Below are 23,489 nucleotides of genomic sequence, written 5' to 3'. Positions count from 1 at the left end.
TGCTCTCTGTGCCTTTAAATGGCTTTTCTTTTCTTTTCTTTTCTTTTTTTTTTTTAAGGAGAGACCAGACAGTCCTACATAGCATAATGGGTCAGGACAAGATGACTAGATACAGCAAAATGCTGCTAGGAAGCAGAGTGGAAAATGCAATTGTGAGAGGGGGTCACACGGAGGGTAGGAGAAGGCCCTGCTAAAAAGAATGCCCCGAGGGCAGGTGGGCAGAGCTGTGGACTACCAGAGCAGACACAAATCAGTGCCCAGGGCATTCCCTGGACTTGAGCTAGCCTAGGTTCACCAAGGCAAGGTCTTCCTTGGCAGTCAAAAGCCACCTAGTATCCAAGGAAAATGATAATCAGATAATCCTGGACTTTGGAAGTGGGCTCAGCCTCCACGTTCTTACCTGTTTTTGTTTTCCAGTTCTGCAATAAGCTGTCTTTGTTGTTTGTTGGCATCAAAGTTAAAGCTCAAGTCAGTGGGAGGACGAGTCTAAAGTGGGGAAGTGGGGAGAAAGTTTTTTTTTCTGATCCAAATATACCCAGAGTTCTAGATTGACTGATTTTTAAAAAACAGATTTTTGACATATAATTTACATATCATAAATCCACCCGTTTTAAGTGCACAATTCAATGAGTCTTAGCAAATGTAAACAGTTGTGCAACCAATCATCACAGTCCAGTTTTAGAATATTTTCCATCACCGCAAAAAATTCCCTCATGCAAGTTTGTCACCAGTTGCCACTCCCACCCCCAACCTCAGGCAGCCATGCATCTGCTTTCTGTCTATAGTTCTGCCTTTTCTAGAAAATTCATATAAACACATAGTCTTTGGTTTCTGGCTTCCACTTAGCATAATGTTTTTGGGGTTAATTCATGTTTTTCCATGAACTAGTAGTTCCTTTTTTTTTTTTTTTTTTTTTTTGAGATAAGGTCTTGCTCTGTCACCCAGGCTGGTATGCAGGATGCAGTGGCATGATCACAGCTCACTGCAGTCGAGAACTCCTGGGCTCTCACCTTGGCCTCTGAGTAGATGGGACTAAAGGCACACGCCACCGTGCCTGGCCTAGTAGTTCCTTCTTTTTTATTGCTGTGTAGTATTCTATTGTTTCCAGCTTTTGGTTATTACAAATGAAGCTGCTATGAACTTTCATTCACAAGTATTTGTCTATTTTCATTTCTCTTGGGTAAACATCTAGGAGTAAAATTGCTGAATTAGATGATAACCATAATTAACATCTGAGGAACTCCCAAACTGCTTTTCAAAGTGGCTGTACCGGCCGGGCGCGGTGGCTCAAGCCTGTAATCCCAGCACTTTGGGAGGCCGAGACGGGCGGATCACGAGGTCAGGAGATCGAGACCATCCTGGCTAATACGGTGAAACCCCGTCTCTACTAAAAAAATACAAAAACTAGCCTGGCGAGGTGGCGGGCGCCTGTAGTCCCAGCTACTCGGGAGGCTGAGGCAGGAGAATGGCGGAAACCCGGGAGGCGGAGCTTGCAGTGAGCTGAGATCTGGCCACTGCACTCCAGTCCGGGCGACAGAGCGAAACTCCGCCTCAAAAAAAAAAAAAAAAAAAAAAAAAACAAAGTGGCTGTACCATTTTACAATTGCATTAATAAATGAGATTTCCAATTTCTCTACATCCTCACCAACACCTGTTGTTTTATTTACTTACTTTTTATTTTATTTTTATTTTCTTATTACTTTTTTCTTTTAACCATCCTAGTGGGTTTCAAGTTCCAAATAGTGAGTTTTTAAAAAATTAATGTATAATTTTCCTACCATAAAATCCACTTTTTAAAAGCATATAATTCAGTAACTTTTTTCTTTGAGACAGAGTCTCACTCTGTCACCAGGCTGGAGTGAAATGGTGTGATCTTAGTTCACTGCAACCCCTGCCTCCCAAGTTCAAGCAATTCTCCTGCCTCAGCCTCCTGAGTAGCTGGGACTACATGTGTGTACCACCATGCTCAGCTGATTTTTTTGGATTTTTAGTAGAGACAGCGTTTCACCACATTGGCCAGGCTGGTCTCAAACTCCTGACCTCAAATAATCCACCCACCTCAGCCTCCCAAAGTCCTGGGATTACAGGTGTGAGCCACCACGGTTGGCCCAATTCGGTAGTTTTTAATGCATTTATGAGATTGTGAAGCCATCACCACTATCTAATTCCAGAATATTTTCACCACCCCAAAAAGAAACAGCATATCCATAAGCAGTCACTCCCCATCCCTCTTCCCTCGTCCCCACCTCCATTATCCGTCTCTATGGATTTGCCTATCCTGGATATTTCACATAAATGGAGCCATACAATATTGACCTTTTACGTCTATCTTCCTTCACTTAGCAAAATGTTTTTAAGGTTCACCCATGTTGTAGCACATTATCAGTACTTCATTCCCTTTTACAGCTGAATAATATTCCATTATATGGATATACCACATTTTGTTTACCCATTCATCAGATGATGAACGTTTGGGTTGTTAGCACCTTTTAGCTGTTTTGAATAGTGCTGCTTTGAGCATGTATGTTGAGATATGTTATTATTTCTCTTGGGTATGTACCTAGGAATGGAATTACTGGGTCATATGGTAACTGCCTTTTGAGAAACTGCCCAACTGTTTTCCAAAGTGGCTGCATTATTTTACATTACTGCCAGCAACGTATCAAGGTTCTATTTTTTCCACATCATCCTAATGGGTGTGAAGTGGTATCTCACTGTAAGGCAATTTGTATTTCCCCAGTGACTGGTATGTTGAGTGTACTTTCATGTGCTTACTGGCCATTTGTATATCTTTTGTGGAGAAATTATGTGGTTGTGATGTGCATATCCATCGATATTTCGGACCCTTGTTAACTCCTTTAATAATATGGTAGCCAGGCCGGGGGTGGTGGCTCATGCTTGTAATCCAGCACTTTGGGAAGCCGAGGCAGGAGGATCACGAGGTCAGGAGTTCAAGATCAGCCTGACCAACATGGTGAAACCTCATCTCTACTAAAAATACAAAAATTAGCCGGGTGTGGTGGCGGGCACCTGTAATCTCAGCTACTTGGGAGGCTGAGGCAGGAGAATTACCTGAACCTGGGAGGTGGTGGTTGCAGTGAGCTGAGATTGTGCCACCACACTCCAGCTTGGGTGACACAGCAAGACTCCATCTGGGGGAGGGGGGGAAATAATATGGTAGCCAATGAACATGAACAGGGAAAAGGGATGACTAGGTGGTGGCTCCCTTTTATTGATTAACCAGAAATGCAGCTCTCACTGAGGGCTCCATGATGACCCTGCTTCACTCTGTATACTCTTGGCTCTGCCTGAAACATGTTCTACCATGAAGACCTTGTCTCCTGTCTAGAGCTCGAAGATTTAGTAAATCTTTCCATGTGGCATCTTCTAAATAAACAAGGGCAAAACAGCATAGCCAATCTGGGTAGGAGGCTTTTTACCAAATTACCAAGTATTTTTCTTTTTAAAGAAAAAAAAAAAAAAACAAAAAACCAAGATGAGTTTTCTTCCTCCAGAGAAGCAGGGACTGGCAGCCTACTGAGTAAATTTTCTATATTGTAGTCAGTCTTGTGAAAGCCTGAGTTGAGTCTCAGAAAAATACCTTGCTTGAGACTGAGCCTGGCTGCGAAGAACAGCTTTGCAATTCCTGAAAACTGGAGCTAAAAGTAACAGTTGTTTAATAGAGTGAGACTAAGGAAAATGATGGAGGTAAGTTCCGAAAGAAATCTGCTTCATATGATGATGAAAAGAAGCCCTGTGGCATTTCTCTGGAAGTATCTAGAGAAGCTTTCTGGTTTTGAGTGACTGCAAAGCCAAGGGATCTTCCATAGAGTAGGTTAATACAGGAATCAAGTCATTATCAATAGAGATTCCTAATCAGGTAAGACTGGTTGGCTCCAAGAAGCACTGTAATGCAAATATAAGGAAGTAGGGGTGGAGGAAGGTTCCAATCCTGAGGCAGCAGTTCCCCCCAGGGGCAGCTGGTGTCCCGGCACTGTTGTGCACCTCCACCTGCACATAGCAGGTTGGACTCCTCAGTGGTGAGTGTCCAGTGATGGCATATCTCACTCAATCAAACTTTAAATACAGTCAAGTATACATTAAATAACAGAAACTTAGAACTTTTATCTATGTACAATTTTTTTTTTTTTTTTTTGAGCTAGAATCTCACTGTGTCACGCAAGCTGGAGTGCAGTGGCATGATCTAGGTTCACTGCAGCCTCTGCCTCCTGGGTTCAAGTGATTTTCCCGCCTCAGCCTCCAGAGTAGCTGGGATTACTGGCACGTGCCACCATGCCCGGCTAATTTTTGTATTTTAAGTAGGGACAGGGTTTCACTATGTTGGCCAGGCTGGTCTCGAACTTTTGACCTCAAGTGATCTGCTCACCTCAGCCTTCCCGAGTGCTGGGGTTACAGGTGTGAGTTACTGCACTCAGACTTTATTTACAATCTTAAACACCACAGTGCTCATGAAGAAGAAGAAGAAGAAAAAAAAAGCCAAGTCTCTCTTTCTAAAATGCCTTCATGACACTGAAGGGAAAAAGACGGGAATTATTTCATAACAACATAGGACACTTTGGCCAGAGAGACATGAAAATGATTTCTTCAAAAAAATAAGTAGTTCATACATTTATTTAACAGATACTTCCTGAGCTCCTACTATGTGCCAGGCACTGCTCTACCAGTTAAGGATGTTCTGGTGAATAGCCCCACCCCCATGGAGCTCGGATTACACTGGCAGAAAAATAAGAAACCCAAAAAATAAATATAGACATCAGTAGGGATAATGCAATAAAGAAATGCAAAGTAAGGAAACTGAACCGGGACAGAAAATTCTTTTTAAATGAGGTGGTGATGAAAGGGCTCTCAGAGACTCAATGAAGTGAGGAAACCAACCAGGTGAAGGTCTGAAGGAAGGGCCTGCTGGGCAGAAAGAAGGGCAAACGCAAGGCCCTGCAGCTGCTCGGGCTTGGGGTGTTCAGGTCAGTGCTGACGGAGTGGGGAAGCTGTGGTGAGAGTGAGGCACTGTGAGATGAAGGGTCTAGACCAGGGGTATCCCATCTTTTGGCTTCCCTGGGCCACACTGGAAGAACTGTGTCTTGGGTCACATACAAAAAAACTAATGATAGCTGATGAGCTAAAAAAAAAAAAAAAAAAATCATAAAAAAATCCCATAATGTTTTAAGAAATGTATGTATTTTTGTCGGGCCACATTCAAAGCCATTCTGGGCTGCATGCAGCCCACAGGCCATGGGTTAGACAAGCTTGGTCTAGACCATACAGGGCCTCTAAGCCATGGAGAGGAGTTTCCATTTCATTCTGAATGTGGTATGAAGCCACTGTAGGATTCTGGGCAGGGGAATATGAAATTTGACTATATGTGTTAAAAACACTGTTCTACATTTATATAAGTAAGTGGCTGAGTAATTTAATACATAGGGAAGAACAGACAAATTTCCCATACGGAAGAATTCCAAATAAGGTATGGACATACTCTGCCCTCAAGGAGGTGAAGCCTAACTCCCCATTCCTTAAGTGAAGCCTGTGCATAGTGACTTCCTTCCCAAGAGTCTGTGTGGAAAGGAAAAGGAATAACTTTATGTTGAAGAAACCTGACAAACACTGCCATGGCCAGGTGATCAAGCTCAACATCAACAGTGACAACTCATGTTGATAGCAGGTACCTCTTGATATGCCATGATGAAAATGTCACTTTACCTTTTCCTTCTCCAAACTCATAACCCCAGTTCTAATCAAGAGATAAACATTAGACAAATTACAATTATTAGACAGTCTATATCTGACTAGTACTCCTAAAAATTGTCATCAAAAACAAGGAAAGTCAGAGAAACTGTTACAGCTAAGAGGAGCCTAAGATGACATGACAACTAAATGTAATGTATCCTGGATAGAGCAGAAGAAGGACATTAGGTAAAAACTAAGAAAATATGAATAAAGTACGGACTTTAGTTAATAATAACGTATCAATATTGCTTCATTAATTGCAATGAATGTACCATACTAATTTAAGATGTTAATAATAGGGGAAACTTGGCTGGGTCACTCACTCCTGTAATCCCAGCACTCTGGGAGACAGAGGTGGGAGGTCATTTGAGACCAGAAGTTCGAGACCAGCCTAGGCAACACGGCAAAACCCCTACTCAACAAAAAATACAAAAAAATTAACCAGGCTTGGTGGTGTGTGCCTGTAGTCCCAGCTCCTAGGGGGCTGAGGTGGGAGGATTGCTTAAGCCTGGGAGGTCGAGGCTGCAGTGAGCTGAGATCACACCACTGCACTCCAGCCTGGGTGACAGAGCGAGACCCTGTCTCAGAATAATAATAATACGGGAAACTGGGTATAGATTATAGGGAAGTCTCTGTACTATCTTCAAAATTTTTCTGTAAATCTAAAACTTTTAAAATAAAGTTTAAAAAATAAACATTGCTTTGGCTACTTGGTGGAGAATTTAGTGTAGTAGGAGAGGAATGAAAGTAGGGAGATGAATTAGTAATCCTAGTTTGCTACTTTCTGGCTGTGCAACATTGAGTTATTTTACTATACCTTTATTTTCTTGTCTGTAAAATGGGAATATTTAGTGAAAGTGATGTGGACAGGATTTAATGATATAATGTAGGAGGCAGCACAATGCTCTACAAATGCTGATAATCATAACACAAAATAAAATTGTATCTAATAAACTTATTATACACCTCTTATGTATAAATCTAGCAAGTAGCAAAGGCAGAACTCTAAGTAACTGAAGATAAACACTGCAAAGCTTACTCATAAGGAGGACATATGGTTCTGGGGTTTAATAAAATTCTAGAATCTTGGTAGTTAAAGCATTATGTTTACACCACTAAAACTCAAGGAAGTACCCAGTCCAGTAAGAAACTTGGGGGTTGTAGTATCTAGAGCAAAAGATGCCCAGAAAAAAAGCTAAAGCTGAAGGCCTCTTAACTGATCTCTACTTAGTGAGCATAGCAGGTATACTGGAAGGGTCTCGACTTCCTGTGGAAAACACAGTTTGCATGCTTAACAAAACTCATCTGTTCCTCACTGGAACAAATGCACTTGCAATTATGTCATCTAATTAAATAACAAATAAACCAATGAGATATGAGGATGAAAAGAGGGTTTCTATTTCTAGGAAAACCAAGTTGAATGAGTTGGAGACTCCATAGAGATAAGCTTCTAGAATAAAATGGCACTGACTTAGCTGAAGGTAAGACAGCTGTAAAGATTTGGAAAAATTATAAAGAGAAATTTCGTACTCTTGCATCGTAAGAGTTATTAAGTTCTCATTTCATTGTAAAGAACTGAAAAAGGAAGCTGAACTTGCAACATGTGAGAACATTTTATGCAAAGGAGACAATCTGGAGCTTCAGAGGATCTACACTCAATGAATGGGCTTGGTCCTACATCCAAATATACATGAGGACATACAGAGAAATGTTAAAATATACAGTTATCATTTTTATGGTTCCCTATTTTAACTTACGTAAAAATGTAGTAAGATTATTTTTAACATACGCAAAAGGAGAGAAAATAATGTATTTCCATATACTCAAACTAGGTTAAACAGTTATAAAAATTTTTGACACATTTGGCCGGGCGCGGTGGCTCAAGCCTGTAATCCCAGCACTTTGGGAGGCCAAGACGGACAGATCACGAGGTCAGGAGATCGAGACCATCCTGGCTAATACGGTGAAACCCCGTCTCTACTAAAAAAAATACAAAAACTAGCCGGGCGAGGTGGCGGGCGCCTGTAGTCCCAGCTCCTCAGGAGGCTGAGGCAGGAGAATGGCGTAAACCTGGGAGGCGGAGCTTGCAGTGAGCTGAGATCCGGCCACTGCACTCCAGTCCGGGTGACAGAGCGAGACTCCGCCTCAAAAAAAAAAAAAAAAAAAAAAATTTTGACACATTTGCTTTATCCCATATTTTATTTCTCTCTGAAGTATTTTAATGCAAATTCTTGAAAACAATTCACCCCTACAGACGTCAGCAGACATCTCCAGAAATATTTTAAGCCAGCTTTTGATTGCTGACCAACCTCTAGTACAGGTAACAGGACTTCTACTGGCCACCATGTCATTCACCTACAGGCCTACCTTTCCCCTCTCTTTGTTTCAATCCAGAAGACCTCAAGGCAAATAAACTGATTCCTGGATCCTGAATGGTTCCTGGTTCATGTGGAAGGACATCTCTGAAGCTTCAACTCAGTGATTTACTTCCCCAAACCTATTCCTTTCATCCTTAAAATGAAACCACCTGTGTAACAACCCGATTCTTTGAACGTTTTCTGGGAGTCCAGAGCAAGCCTAAACTTTCAGTGAACACCCTGAGGCAATCTGTATTGAACCAGGTTCACTCCAAAAACCCAGTTGGGGCCATTTCCCAAGGAGCTCAGAACAACCCTAGGAATGGATTCAAGGGCTGTCCTACAATTCACCAGTGGCAGTTAAAATAGCCTTACTCACAGGTATTGGAGATAATCACTTGCTTCTAGGCCCTTGGATTGCTTTCTTTCAATTTTCTTTTGTTCAACAACATACAAAATATATTTTACTCATTGCAATTTTTACATGTCACATTCTGAATATTATCCTGTACCAGTGGCTTCATGGTTGTTATATAACTTGTTTGGTCAAGTTATGCTGACAGCTTTAATGAGGTGATGTCATGTGATTCATGCATTTCCTCTGGTGCTGAATGTGGGCATTAGCAACTCAGTATCGCGTGTTAGGGCAGTGGAGAATCAGGGTGTATCTAATAAGTTCCTTCATGGAGGTCTCATGTCATTAAGTAGAATTTGCTCTTTCAAGAAGTTTCCTGATCACCTCTGAAGTAATAAACAAAACACTTAACAGGGTCTTAACAAAAACTTACAAACTGAAAAGTTCCAAACCTGTATCAAATTCAAAGCCAGAGTTGTTTTCAATCAGAGAAACCTGAATCCCAAGGAAGAACCAGAAATATTTTTTTCAAAGACACTCAGGCATCATAGGCATTCCTAAGTTGTGAAATGAAAATAAGGTTTCCTAGAAAGTTAGGACAGAGATGGTATTTAATCTGCATTCTGGCTAGGAAGATGATGACATGCACTTTTTCAACTTTTCCCTAAACAGATTTTTTTTTTTCCTCTTAACTTACTCCAGACCAAACAGGTTTCAAAAATCAAGAAAACTTCAGGGTTCAGATTTTTGAACTTTTAATAAGCCCAGAAAATTGGCTTGTATTTGGCAAGCTCGCCTAAAGTCTCAACATCTAGTCTTTTCTAGTTCAAGGTGAGCTAATGAGGGCCCTAATAAAGGGCAAAACATGGCCTGAAAGAGTAAAAGTACAGGTCCTTTGCCAAGAGGCAGATTACAGAGAGGAATCTGATAGATTAACAGAGAAACTAAAATTATTTGTCTTGTGCCCTCTATCTAAAACTAATAGTTTCAACCAAGGGTCACATCTAACATGCCAGGTAACTCTGGTTTATCCCTAGTCCAGAAATGTTTCTCTTGGTCAGTGGTTATCAAACTTGGCCACACACTCCATTCACCTAGAGGGATTTTTAAACCCCCAGTGCTCAGGCTGTCTCATCCAAGACCAACTAAATCGATTTCTGGAAGTGGACTCAGGCAGCAGTAGTTTCAAAAACTTCTCAGGTGATTTCAATGTGCATCCAACGTCGATGCACTGTTCTAAGAATCAGAGTTCTTGTCAAAACGGACAGAACTGGGTCATCGTAGAACATCTCCTGCAGATTTTTGTTGTTTTAAGAAACAATCAATTTACTTAGCACCAAATACCAAAAACATTGGTTATACGTTAAGTAAAAAACATTGGTAGTGTATATCTGACTGTAAGCATGGAAAGTGATCTCAGAAGGGTATTTAAAGGGTACCACAACTAAAGTTACATAACCTTGTATTTGAATCTCAAGTCTAGCTGAGGAACCTTGAGCAAGATGATGTAACCTTGCTCTGTCTCGGTTTCCTTTTTTGTAAAATCACATTAGGAATCAACTAACCTTCAGAGCTGCAGTTAGAACCAGAGGTAACAGTTCTAAAATATCCAGCACAGCTTATAAATACAGATGGCTCTCAAAATGGTAGCTGTTATTTCTCATTCTGTTATTAAGTCAAAGCAGTCAGGCAGGGTAACATCTGGAGGAAAAAGACTTCTCAAATGCCACAGACGTATAAGCTCAATGACTTTAGGAGACAAAAGGTGGTGAGAGATCATCTAACAATTAAACAATAAAGACCTAACAATAAATGCGACTGTTAGGTTGAGTGGATGGAGGCGTTAAGGCCAGAGCAATGAAAGGCAAAAAAGTTAGGGATGAGAGGACCATATTATAAAAGTTAAAGCTCTGTATTTGAGAATGAAGGCTCCAGAGTGGGATCCATTTACTATTACATGTGAATAAGATGTTGAGGTCCCTTAAGTCCTGGGAAGGACAAGGTGCCTCCAACTTCCTGTCACAGGAGCATTCTCTCAGGTTCAGGTGGACTCACAGAGCTCCATCATCTTAATGAGATGAGACACATCTGAAAAATACAGGATAATAAATAAGACCCCTTTGAGTCAAACTGGGCAAATGTTATAAAACTAAGGGATGCCGACACATCAGCAAATGGTAATCCAGTAGCATGCATTTCTGGAGCCTCCTAAAGAGACCAGAGACTCCTGTCTGTATGAATGTGGCAGGATGAGTTCCAAAGAGATGTGCCTGGTATCAACTAGGCTTTCTTTATATTCCAGGGGCAGCCTGCCCATCACCCAGGCTGCCCTAGACTGCCCAGAGGGCTGTGGGTTGTCATCCTCTCTCTCAAAAATCCAACCTGCTGTTGAAGGCAGTGATTCCCAAGCTCACCGTAAATCACAAGGCTGGGAGTTTTCTTTTTTTCAGTAAAAATTGATGGGCCCTAAATCCAGAGATTCTGATTCAGAAGGTCTGAGGCAAAGCCAAGGATCTATATATTTTTAAAATACTTCATACATGATTACAATATGTAGGGAGGTTTGGAGCCATTAAATGTGTGCGAAACATCATAGGAGACTGTCGATCTTTAATTACAATAGGCCGCGAGGATATTTCTGAATGCTGCACGCCTGGAGCAGCCGACAAGGTGACGGGGCTGTGCAGCCTGGGATCTGAAAGAAAGCTGCTCAGAAACGTTTAAGTGTGAGGTAGCATGACAATGGGTGATGGTTTCCCCTTTCTTTCACCTGTCTTCCAAGTTTTCCATAATGAGTTTTAAATTTTTTTATAAAGGAAAAAAAACCCTTAAAGGTAAACAAAACATCTGATTACATCTTGGTGACGTTTGTGATGACACTTTAAGAATCTGCTATTACGACTACAATTTACCACACATTATAGTTTTGTTTTTAAAAAAGGAATTTAGGGCAGGGCGCGGTAGCTCACACCTGTAATCCCAGCACTCTGGAAGGCTGAGGCGGGTGGATCACCTGAGGTCAGGAGTTCAAGACCAGCCTGGCCAACATGGTGAAACCCTTTCTCTATTAAAAAAAAATACAAAAAAATTAGCCAGGTGTTGTGGTAGGCACCTGTAATTCCAGCTACTCAGGAGGCTGAGGCAGGAGAATCTCTTGAACCCGGGAGGCAGAGGTTGCAGTGAGCCAAGATCGTGCCACTGCACTCCAGCCTGGGTGACAGGGTGACAGAGGAAGACTGCATCTCAAAAAAAAAAAAAAGAAAAAGAAAAAAGAAATGTAGGCACTTCAGGAAAACAAATTCCCTCTCCTGGCTAATATAATCAAGGTGAAATATCTTTCTCTGAAGGCTGGCCTGAAGAGGTTTCTGCAGCCCCATTCCCCATCTAGGGAGAGGTTATGGTACGGATGCTGAAGCACGCTACAGGGCGCACTGCTGGCTGCTCAAATGATTTAACAATGTAGAAGAAGGTCTTTGAAAAAAATCAATACAAAGCCTATCTAGCAGGTTATAAATAAATTCTTTTGAGCACTACACCCACTTTATGCAAAGCACTTGTATCAGTGTGAGATTAGAGGATTAGGAGTTTCTGTATAACAGAACTCTAGTCAAGAAGAATCCTTCCTGAGGCCCAAGAGTTATCAGATAACTACACTCTGCAAAATAAACTGAAGATGAAAGCGCCCAACCATATCAGTGTTCATTCTAACAATGATCATTTTCAGAAGAATTAAAGAACTGGCATCAGAAACTATCAGGAGTAAAGAGACTTATCTTGCTTGCAGTAAGGGAGTGCTGAAATCTTTTCAAGGTCAAATGGCTTTGGGGCTTTTATTTACAACATTTTTAAAGTACTATGTAAACTCAGTAAGACTATGTAACGGCATTAAATATACTTAATTTTTAAAATCTAACCATAGCATGGCCCATCTCAACACATTTATTTATACATTTTAATTTCTAAAATACCTAGAGCAGTTGTGACTGACTGAGGGCATGTCTAAGGTTTAACTAATCAAATAGCACTTTTCTGTTTCTCAGGCTTTTTCTTCTATTCTGTTCCATTTCACTAACTAACCTTTAGAGTTGTAATGTTAGAGTCAAATACGTGAGCTGACATTAGATTTTCAAGGAAAGGATTTTGAAATCTAAACAAACCCAAAGGGATAAGTTACTTTTTGGGGGAGAAACAAAGCAAGAATTCCCATTTGTAGCTTTTGTAACTTTATTTCCCTGTGAAGAAGTAAACATAAATTGGTACACATTTCCAAAATGGATGTACCGGTTTGTTTAACACGGTCCTGCATGAGCTGGCCTGCCTGACTTCATTCCAGCGTTGTTCTCTGCATTCTAGCCACAATGCCAACTCTCAGGTCATGCAACCTCTAGCCTCAGGGCCTTTACATATGCTGAAATACCCTGCTGGGCATACACTTCATTCTCTTTACCTGGTTAATGCTCGGACACTCTGTTGTTTTGGCTTCAGTTCATTCCTCCTTCCATCTCACTCTTCGCATCTAGGTTTAATACCTTATCTCCCAAATTATAACCTCCGGTAGTTAAATCTTAGTAGTTAGGAGACAGGACAGTATCCCTGTCCCAGTTTGGCCACTTAGCACACCATGTGATCCTGGGTAGTTTTTTTTTTTTTAATCTCTCTGAGGCTTAGTTTCCTCAACAAGAATATTTTGAATAATAAATAGCTAATACATGCAAAGCACTTAGAATGACTGGCACACAGTAAATATTCAATAAACACTAGCTATTAGTATTATTCTTTTAGGATGAATCTTACTGTGACCTTTCTCTGTCTTTGTGAGAAAGGATCTTTATTTCCCCTTTTGACAGTTCATCTAGTTCCTTTTGGTATATTATTCAACTGTCTTTTTTTTTTTTTTTTTTTTGAGACGGAGTCTCGCTCTGTCGCCCGGGCTGGAGTGCAGTGGCCGGATCTCAGCTCACTGCAAGCTCCGCCTCCCGGGTTTACCGCCATTCTCCTGCCTCAGCCTCCGAGTAGCTGGGACTACAGGCGCCCGCCACCTCGCCCGGCTAGTTTTTTGTATTTTTTTGGTAGAGACGGGGTTTCACAGTGTTAGCCAGGATGGTCTCGATCTCCTGACCTCGTGATCCGCCCGCCTCGGCCTCCCAAAGTGCTGGGATTACAGGCTTGAGCCACCGCGCCCGGCCTCAACTGTCTTTTTTATAAGGAAAATTCTTAAAGTTTTTTCACAAACACTGGTAATATTGGATATAACCAGCTGTTTTATTTATTTATTTTTGAGACAGGGTCTTGCTGTATTGCCCAGCCTGGAGTGTAGTGACGTGATCATAGCTCACTGCAACCTTGAACTTCTGGGCTTAAGCAATCCTCCCACGTCAGCCTCCCAGGTGGCTGTGACTACAGGCACATGCCACCACACCTGGCTTTTTTTTTTTTTTTTTTACTTTTCACCTTTTAGTAGAGATGAGGGCTCACTATGTTGCTGAGGCTGAGCTTGAACTCTCGGGCTCAAGCAATCCTCCCACCTTGGCCTCCCAAAGTGTTGGGACTACAGGTGTGAACCACTGTATCTGGCTTTGTTTTTAAAGATTTTTTTTTCCTTTATAAAGAAATTGTTGTATTGTTTCTGGAGAGAAATCTAGTAGTGAATCCTTTGTAGATAATGTAACATCTTATGTGGTTGCTTTCTGAGGATTCTCTTTGTATTCTGTAGTTTCACTATGATACGTCTAGTTGTAGAATTATTTTTATTTATCTATTTGGGGACTCATTGCAATATATTCATCTGAGAATGAATGTCTTGAATACATTTTGGAAACTTAAGCCACTAATTTTTCAAGAATTTTTTAACCCTGATTCTATTTTCTTTTTTGGAATTCCAATTACATGACTGTTCGTTCTCTATCTCCCATGTCTGAAGACCTTGTTTCCAATTTTTCATCTTTCTGTGTTGTGTTTTGGAAAATTTTCTTAAATATATTTTCTCGTTCACTAATTCTCTATTCATGTGTCTAATGTGACATTTAACCCATCCACCAAGTCTTAAATTGCAGTAACTTTTGTTTTAAAAATCTGTAATTTCTTTTTTTTTTTTTTTTTTTTTTTGAGACAGAGTCTCGCTCTGCCGCCCAGGCTGGAGTGCAGTGGCGCCATCTCGGCTCATTGCAAGCTCTGCCTCCCAGGTTCACACCATTCTCCTGCCTCAGCCTCCTGAGTAGCTGGACTACAGGCGCCTGCCACGATGCCCAGCTAATTTTTTGTATTTTTAGTAGAGACGGAGTTTCACCGTGTTAGCCAGGATGGTCTTGATCTCCTGACCTTACAATCTGCCCGCCTCGGCCTCCCAAAGTGCTGGGATTACAGGCGTGAGTTTGTCATGTTTTTAATTCCTTCTTTTAGATCTTTAGAAATCTTAAATGGGCCAGGCGCGGTGGCTCAAGCCTGTAATCCCAGCACTTTGGGAGGCCGAGACAGGTGGATCACGAGGTCAGGAGATCGAGACCATTGTGGCGAACACGGTGAAACCCCGTCTCTACTAAAAAATACAAAAAAATAGCTGGGCGAGGTGGTGGGCGCCTGTAGTCCCAGCTACTCGGGAGGCTGAGGCGGGAGAATGGCGTAAACCCGGGAGGCAGAGCTTGCAGTGAGCTGAGATCCGGCCACTGCACTCCAGCCTGGGCGACAGAGCAAGACTCCGTCTCAAAAAAAAGAAAAAAAAAAAAAGAAATGTTAAATGTAGCTATTTTATAGCCAATAACTCTAATATCTAAAGCCATTGAGGGTCTAATTCTGCAAAGTCAGCATAGGGGTTCAAGTTTAGTTGGACTTTTTCAGTGAGAGCACTGTTAGGTGTCAATTGAGAATTTAAGCAGAAATTTATACTTTGCTTCTACCAGGTGCCTTGGGGTTAGTTTTAATGTTAAAATTTCACCTTGGTGTTTCTCAAACTATAACGTAATGTAAATGCACCCAACATAAGTATAAGTAGGCCTAAGGTTTTGAATTTCCAGGGGAGACGACTTCTTCCACTGCAACAGGAGACCTATAAGCTTTCTTTTCCTGTGTACTGGCAGCTAGTTATCTTTTTTTTTTTCGAGACCGAGTCTTACTCCGATGCCCAGGCTGGAGTATAGTGGTGCGAACTCAGCTCACTGCAACCTCCACCTCCTGGGTTCAAGTGATTCTCCTGCCTCAGTTTCCCAGGAAGCTGGAATTACAGGCGTGTGCCACAACTGGTTAATTTTCTTTGTATTTTTAGTAGAGACAGGGTTTCACCATGTTGGCCAGGCTGGTCTTGAACTCCTGACCTCAGGTGATCCACCCGCCTCGGCCTCTCAAAGTGCTGGGATTACAGGAGTGAGCCACTGTGCCTGGCCTAGTTATCTTTTATACAACATATTCACCAAGGGTATAATGCTTCAAGGGGCCTACCTTAATGTGAGAGCTTCATTTCCAACTCTTCATTTTGTACATAACCGAGGTTTTGCCCAGAGAAGCTCCTGACAACTGACATCCAAGCACAGGGCAGGGGTGGCAGTAGCAGTGACAGTAACAGTAGCTCTTGGCCTGCTTTGGTTTTCAGTTACTTTTCAATTCCCAGGAAATTGAATTCTATTCCACGTATTTTCAGATCCCAGTTCAAGTAACACCTTCTCACAGAAGCTATCCCTTACTCTCCAGAACAGATGAGGCACCTGCTCTACACTTCCACAGCTCCCTGCATTTTTCCTCCACTGCACATAGTAACTTGTAGTTAGGTCTAGTAGTGTGATTATTTATTTAATGTTTCTCTCTGTCACTGCACTGTTAGTTCCATGAGGGCAGGAATCATTTGTCCACCATAGTATCCAATTTGGCACAGTACAGCAACAAAAGAAGTATTTGCTGAATGAATAAAATGAGTGTGTGTGGCTGGTTGGGGGTGGGTGAATATTAATGTGAACATAACTCCTCAAAGAAAGTAAATAATTGAAAAAGGAGAAGGAAAAGAGAAAACAGTGTATTATGAATATTTCAAAATTGCAGGAAACACACTGCAAATCCCTGGGGAGCCACTTCCTATTTCAAGCAAATCCTTACATATTCAACATTCTTGGTTCCTTTTTGTTTTAATTGAGATATAATACTTAGATCTTAAGCATTCCATTGATGGGCGCAGTGGCTCACGCCTGTAACCCCAGCACTTTGGGAGGCTGAGGTGGGCGGGTGACAAGGTCAGGAAGATCGAGACCATCCTGGCTAACACAGTGAAACCTCGTCTCTACTAAAAATACAAAAATTAGCCTGGCGTGGTGGCCGGTGCCTGGAGTCCCAGCTACTCGGGAGGCTGAGGCAGAAGAATGGCGTGAACCCAGGAGGTGGAGCTTGCAGTGAGCTGAGATTGCACCACTGCACTCCAGCCTGGGTGACAGAGCGAGATTCTCTCTCAAGGAAAAAAAAAAAAAGTATTTCATTTAATCCATTGTGACAAATGTATACTCCTGCAACCCCCATCTCTATTGAAATGTGAAATATTTCTATCAATCCAGAAAGTTTCTTCATCTTCCTTCAATATTTCCATTTCCAGAAACAACCCCTTATCTGATTACGATTAGGGGTTGATGATTAACTTACAGTAATGGATAAGTTAGTTTTGCCTATTCTAGAATCTCACATAAATAGAAAAAAACAGTATGTACTTTTTTTGTCTGGCTTCTTTTATTACTCACAATATTTCTGATATTCACCCATGTCGTTGCATATATCAATGTTATTCCTTTTTGTGTTGAGAAAATTCTATTGTATGAATATAACACATTTTGTTTATCTATTCTGTTGATAACTACGTTGGCTATTCCAGCTATTATGAATTGAACTGCTATGAACATTCTTGTACAAAGCTTTTTGTGAAAATGTTTTCATTTCTCTTGGATAAATATCTAAGAGTAGAATTGCAAAAAAAAAAAAAAAAAAAGTAGAATTGCTGGGTCATAGTATAAATGCTTGCTTCTTTAAGAAACTGCCAAATAGTTTTCCAAAGTAGCTGTATCATTTTATAGAACGGCCAACAACAGGGTGAGTGAGATTTCTGGTTGCTCTACATCCTCTCCAACATTTGGTATCATCCAACTTTTTCACTGTAGCCATTCTGGTGGGTATATCGTGGTATCATTGGCATTTTCCTGATGATTAATGATATCAAGCACATTTTCATGTGCTTATTGGCCATTGGTATATCTTCTTTGTGGAATATCTGTTGAAGTCTTTTGCTCGTTTTAAAAAAAAAGGGTTGTCTTTTTATTGCTGAGGTGCAGGAATTCTTTATATATTCTGTCCTCTGGCAGACATGTTTTGCAAATATTTTCTTTCAGATAGTGGCTTGTCTCTTTCTTAATAGTATCTTTTAATGAGCAAAAGATTTTATATTTGGTAAGGTCTAATTTATCAATTTTTAAAATGGTTTGTGATTCCTATAAACTCTAATACATTTTTATTCTTCTTCATAAGAGAATGAAGAATTATTTTCCTATACATCTAGTAGCTTTATGATTTTAGCTTTTAAGTTTATGATACACTTCAAATTGATTTCTTTGTATGGAGTGAGGCGGGGGTTAAGATTCTTTTCTTCCCTATGTAGATACTCAGTTGTTCCAACAGCATTTGTTACAAATAGAAAGTTTCCTTTTCTGACAGATTTGCTTCTTACCTTTGCTCAAAGTCATCTGACCTTACACATGAGTCTCTTTTATGGATACTCTATTCTATTCCTTTATTTGTTCATCCTTTTGACAATATCTTACTTTCTTGATTACTATAGCTTTATAGTAAGTCTTAATGTCAAGTAGGATTAAGACTGCCAACTTTGTTGTTCTTTTTCAAGACTGTTATGGTTATTCTAGGTTCTTTGGTTCTCCAAATATATCTTAAAAACAGTTTGCTAATTTCTATAAAAAAGCCTGCTGAGATTTGAATTGGTATTAAATCTACAGATCAATTTAGGAAAAGCTGCCATCCTAACAATATTAATCTTTTAATCCATAAATATGGCATACCTCTTCATTTATTTAGGTTTTCTTTAATTTCTTTTAGCAATGTTTTATAGTTTTCAGTCTTGAACATCTTTTCATTAAATTTATCCATAAGTATTTAGTATTTTTAATGCTACAGTAAATAGTAGTTTTCTTTTTGTGAGACAGGGTCTTGCTCTGTTGCCCAGGCTGAAGTGTAGTGGAACAATCATGGCTCACTGCAGCCTTGACCTCCCCAGGCTCAACTCATCTTCCCATCTCAGCCTTCCCAGCATCTGGGACTACAGGTGCATGCCACCATGTCCAGTTAATTTTTGTATGTGTATATATATATATATTTTTTATAGAGACAGGGTTTCGCTATGCTGCCAAAGGGTGGTCTCAAACTCCTGAGCTCAAGCGATCTGCCCACCTCAGCCTCCCAAGGTACTGGGATATACACTTGACATCTTGTAGCAATACTATAAAATTTACTTACCTGTTCTACTAGTGTTTTTTTAGACTTCTTAGGACTTCATATGCATAATCATGTCATCTTCAAATAAAGACTGTTTTACTTCTGTCTTTCCAATATTTATACCCCTTTCTTCTTGTCATGTTGCATTAATTAGGTCCTCCAGTATAATTTAGAATAGAGGTGGTAAAAGTGGATATCTCTGAATTGTTCCCAATATTAGGGGGAAATATTTCAAAATTTAAACTGTAAGTGTGATCTTAACTGCAGGTTTTTGTAGGTGTTCTTTATCAGGGTGAGGAAGTTTCCGTCTATTCTTAGCATGTGGAAAAGTTTTATCATAAATGAGTGCTGTATTTTTTCAAATGCTTTTTCTACATCTATTGAATGATCTTATAATTTTTATCTTTTAACTGTTAATGTGGTGAATTACATTGATTTTTATATATTAAATACATTTGCATTTCTAGGATAAATCTCACTTTATCATGGAGTATCATCCTTTTTATATATTGCTACATTCAATTTGCTAATATTTTGTTAAGGATTTTTGTATCTAGTTCATGAGAGAATTTGGCCAGCAATTTTCTTTACCTGTAATGCCCCTGTATTGTTTTTTTATCAGGTTACAGTGGCCTCATAAAATGACTTATAAAGTGTTCCTTCTTGCTCTATTTTCTGAAAGAGTTTGTATCAAATTGACACTATTTCTTCCTTAAGTATCTGAGCTTGGGGTTTTCTTTTTTTTTTTTTGAGACTGAGTCTCGCTCTGTCCAAGTACAGTAGCTCCATCTCGGCTCACTGCAACCTCCACCTCTTGGGTTCAAGTGATTCTCATGCCTCAGCCGCCCGAGTAGCTGGGATTATAGGAGCCTGCCACCACGCCCAGCTAATTTTTGTTTTTGTTTTTTTGTTTTGTTTTGTTTTTTGTTTTTGAGACGGAGTCTCGCTCTGTGGCACAGGCTGGAGTGCAGTGCCCGGATCTCAGCTCACTGCAAGCTCCGCCTCCCGGGTTCACGCTATTCTCCTGCCTCAGCCTCCCGTGTAGCTGGGACTACAGGCGCCCGCCACCTCGCCCGGCTAGTTTTTTTTTTTTTGTATTTTTTAGTAGAGACGGGGTTTCACCTTGTTAGCCAGGATGGTCTTGAACTCCTGACCTCGTGATCCACCCGCCGTGACCTCTCAAAGTGCTGGGATTACAGGCGTGAGCCACTGTGCCTGGCCAAGCTTGGGGTTTTCTTTGTGGGAAGTTAATTATGAATTCAACTTCTTTAACTGACAGGAAAATTTGATTTTTTTATTTGTTCCTGTGTCAGTTTTATTAATTTGCGTCTTTCAAGGAATTTGTCTATTTTATCTAGGTTGTTAATCTTACTGGGAAAAAGTTGTTCATAATATTCCCTTATCATTCTTTTAATGTCTGTGGGATCTACAGCAATGTTTCTTTTTCCATTCCTGATATTAGTAATTTGTGTTTTATCCTGTTTACTTGATGAGTATTGCTGCATTTATTAATTTTATTGATATCTTAAAAGAATGAAATTCTGGCTCTTTGACTTTCTCTTCTTGATTCTTTTTTTTTTTTTTTTTGAGACGGAGTCTTGCTCTGTCACCCAGGCTGGAGTGCAGTGGCGTGATCTCGGCTCACTGCAAGCTCCGCCTCCTGGGTTCAAGCCATTCCTGCCTCAGCCTCCCAAGTAAGCTGTGACTACAGGTCCCTGCCACCACGCCCAACTAATTTTTTTTGTATTTTTTTTAGTAGAGATGGTGTTTCACTGTGTTAGCCAGGATGGTCTCGATCTCCTGACCTCATGATCCGCCCACCTTGGCCTCCCAAAGTGCTGGGATTACAGGCATGGGTTCATTTTTCAAATAAAGAGAACATTTAGATAAAATTAAGGGCCCCTTCAATCTCCTCCCTAAACACTCCCCTTCCTTTTGTCCCTGAGGTACCTGTTCTCCTAAATTTCATGTCTATTATTCCCTTTCCATTTGTATATTAAAGTAATGCTAATTTCTGCTACTCTCCTGGGATCCTCCATTAACTTACCACGTTTCCTGCTTCTGCAGCCAGCCGGGCAGCATATCGAGCTATAAGACGGTGTTCCTCATCCAGTCGGCTAGGACTGTCCAGAACACTGCCAATGAAATAAAAATGCAACAGGTGTCTATTAAACATCCCTTATTCTTGTTCCATTCTTAGAACAGATGGAAGAAAAGCTCATAAAAGAATGGTAATAAAAGAACTAGAGGCCTGGGTCATAGATACTAATGGCCTTCTGAGAAAAAAGGGGATTTAGAGAAACGAGGAGGCCACATTTATCATTCCTCATTGGCAGCACATCCCCGCTGCTCCCCCACCATCAAAGGGGCACTTACTTTTGAATGCAAGGGCTAAGAAAACACAGGGCACCCACAAAGTCTGAGACAGCGGTTTCTAACCAAATGGTTAAAACTGATGACTTTTTAGACCTTGATCTCAAATTCAAAAAGACCAAGAGCATTATGAAAAATAGAGGGCTGAGAAAAAATATACTTAACACTGGCTAAGCAAAAGTTTGGCCTTGTCAGGGCAGGCCAAACACACTGTAAAGCTGGAAAGATTCCATGACATCAAATATTCCCCTTTTCGTGCCCTTTTCTCTTCCTTTACTATGCTCATTCTACATCTATAGCCCCATCTTGGAGCTAATTAGTTTAAAGCATTACTCTTTAACAACAGTACCAACACTCTAAAAAATCTAAGGACCCATTCAGACAGGTGATCAGATAATGTGGTATCTGGATGAGGGAAGGGTTCTTGAGTAATAGGCTGGCTCTGCATATGGGATGCTGATATGGAACTCTGGATTCTGAAATCCATGACTTCTTTAATTTAGTATATCAAATGCTATTTATCCTTATCAAGACAGTCCTAGATTAATAGGGACTGTGGCTATATAATTCTCTGTTTAGGACTGGCAGATGCTTTAAGACAACAGTGATGATGTTGACTAAATGACAGGAGGTGGCTGTTGTGGCTTACCTCCACTTTGGCCCTATGTTCTTGGGTTTCCAAAAACCCCTGATCAGAATTTAGCAGTATGACAAGTCATATAGAAAAATTTAAAGACATGACTTCAATACTCATCGAAGTTTGTTATAATTACTGAGGGGAATCTGGGAAGGGTGTGGCTAAATCAATAAAGATTTGTCTGAAATTTCCATGTGTAGAATCAACTATATTTTTTCTAGTTTTTGCTTTTTTTAAATCTTTCTATCTCTTTGGCTAAGTCTTTAAGCTTAACTTCGTCTTTCTTCTAGGATTTTTTTAAAGTGCTTTGAGTCTTCTGCCTATGACATTTGTCAACACTTTATAATTTTAAGCATGCAAATATCCATCTCCAGGATAATCATCCTCTGAAAAATGATCCTGTAATAAGAACAGACTACTATCAGGCAGCTTTAATATTTTAGGGTCAAGGCCCCAAGGTGAGAGATAAACTGTAACATTTGTGCTTTAAAGGTATTTAAAAAAAAACAATAAAAATGGATGCTTAAGAATACAAGTGGATCATATTATGGAGGGATTGGAAGCCTAAGAAGTGGGGCCTAAAGTGGCTGACCTCTGTTATCTGACAAGGGATACAATAGGTTCTTCTGTGCAAAAGAGCCCCTTTTTCTCAATCACATTCTATCTCCTTAGGAAGGCTGATCCTATTTGTCATTTATACATGAGTGTGGATGACAGACTGCTTTAATTGGCTATGTTTTCTAGCCAGAAACTAGAAGCTTGTGTTGATGAGAGGTTTTAAGGTCAATGAAAATTATTTGAGGGCAATTAGAAAGGATCCTTATTCTTCTGTTTGAATTGACTTTCATTTTCAGAATTAGTTAGCCAGGAAAGTTCTGACTTCTCGGAAGAAGTAAGAAGCTCAGTTTCTCAGATTACTAATCAAGAAGTCAGGTAGTACTCACTCACTCATCATGTTCTTCCAAGGCTACCAGCCACCAATTTTTGCTCAGGGAGCCGAGGTGAGACTTGAGGGTCTTAGCTAAACCTACCATAAATCTTATTGGGCTCAATTACTAGGTAACAGTCTCTGTCAAACACTGCTGCTATTTTTACCATGGAAACTTTTGCTCACTCTGGACAATTGCTTTTACTGATAATAAAGAATTTGTCTTGCCTAAGGTGAAACAACTCTACTCCTCGAGACCAAGAAGTTGGGACAGTGTGTGAAGAAATCACCTGTTGGATGAGAAGACACTTTGTGATGCAGCGCACACAATTATCAGGCCCTTCCTTCCCTCTTAGAGGGTAAGCCTATTAAACATACTTAGAAGGTTAGAAAACCCTACTTCTCCAAGCTTTAGAGATACATAAATACCCCAGAAAAATGATGCTATTTAGTCATATCAGGAAAACTGTGGAAAATGGTATAAAGTATAATATTAAAAACAGTCTTTTTCATATGTATATTTCCCAACTATTAATTTATTCTTCTATTATTACGGGGAGTAGCAGCAAGGTCAGATGACCCTCCCAAGGAGCCAAGGCATGCTATAAGCAAAACTAAGCTCAAAATTTA

The 23,489-nt window shown here is 40.3% G+C and overlaps 1 protein-coding gene across 29 annotated transcripts in view; it reads right to left on the bottom strand.

The window, feature by feature from the left end:
- DTNB (dystrobrevin beta) overlaps positions 1-23,489 on the bottom strand; it is a 309,281-nt gene that overhangs the window by 53,819 nt on the left and 231,973 nt on the right. For all 29 annotated transcript variants that reach the window (XR_004428453.1, XR_004428456.1, XR_004428457.1 and 26 more), the window contains 2 exons: positions 20,969-21,056; positions 401-486 (listed from right to left, as the gene is read on the bottom strand). Coding sequence is in view for 24 of the 29 variants with exons in the window: in XM_033176347.1 (XP_033032238.1) it covers positions 401-486; positions 20,969-21,056 (174 nt within the window). In the remaining 5 variants the exon portion in view is untranslated. The remainder of the gene's footprint in view (positions 1-400; positions 487-20,968; positions 21,057-23,489) is intronic.

The sequence above is a fragment of the Trachypithecus francoisi genome, unplaced genomic scaffold (assembly GCF_009764315.1).
Source record: "Trachypithecus francoisi isolate TF-2019V2 unplaced genomic scaffold, Tfra_2.0 Lachesis_group17, whole genome shotgun sequence".
In the NCBI taxonomy this organism is placed as follows: domain Eukaryota; kingdom Metazoa; phylum Chordata; class Mammalia; order Primates; family Cercopithecidae; genus Trachypithecus; species Trachypithecus francoisi.
This window is presented reverse-complemented; position numbering and strand designations above follow the sequence as displayed.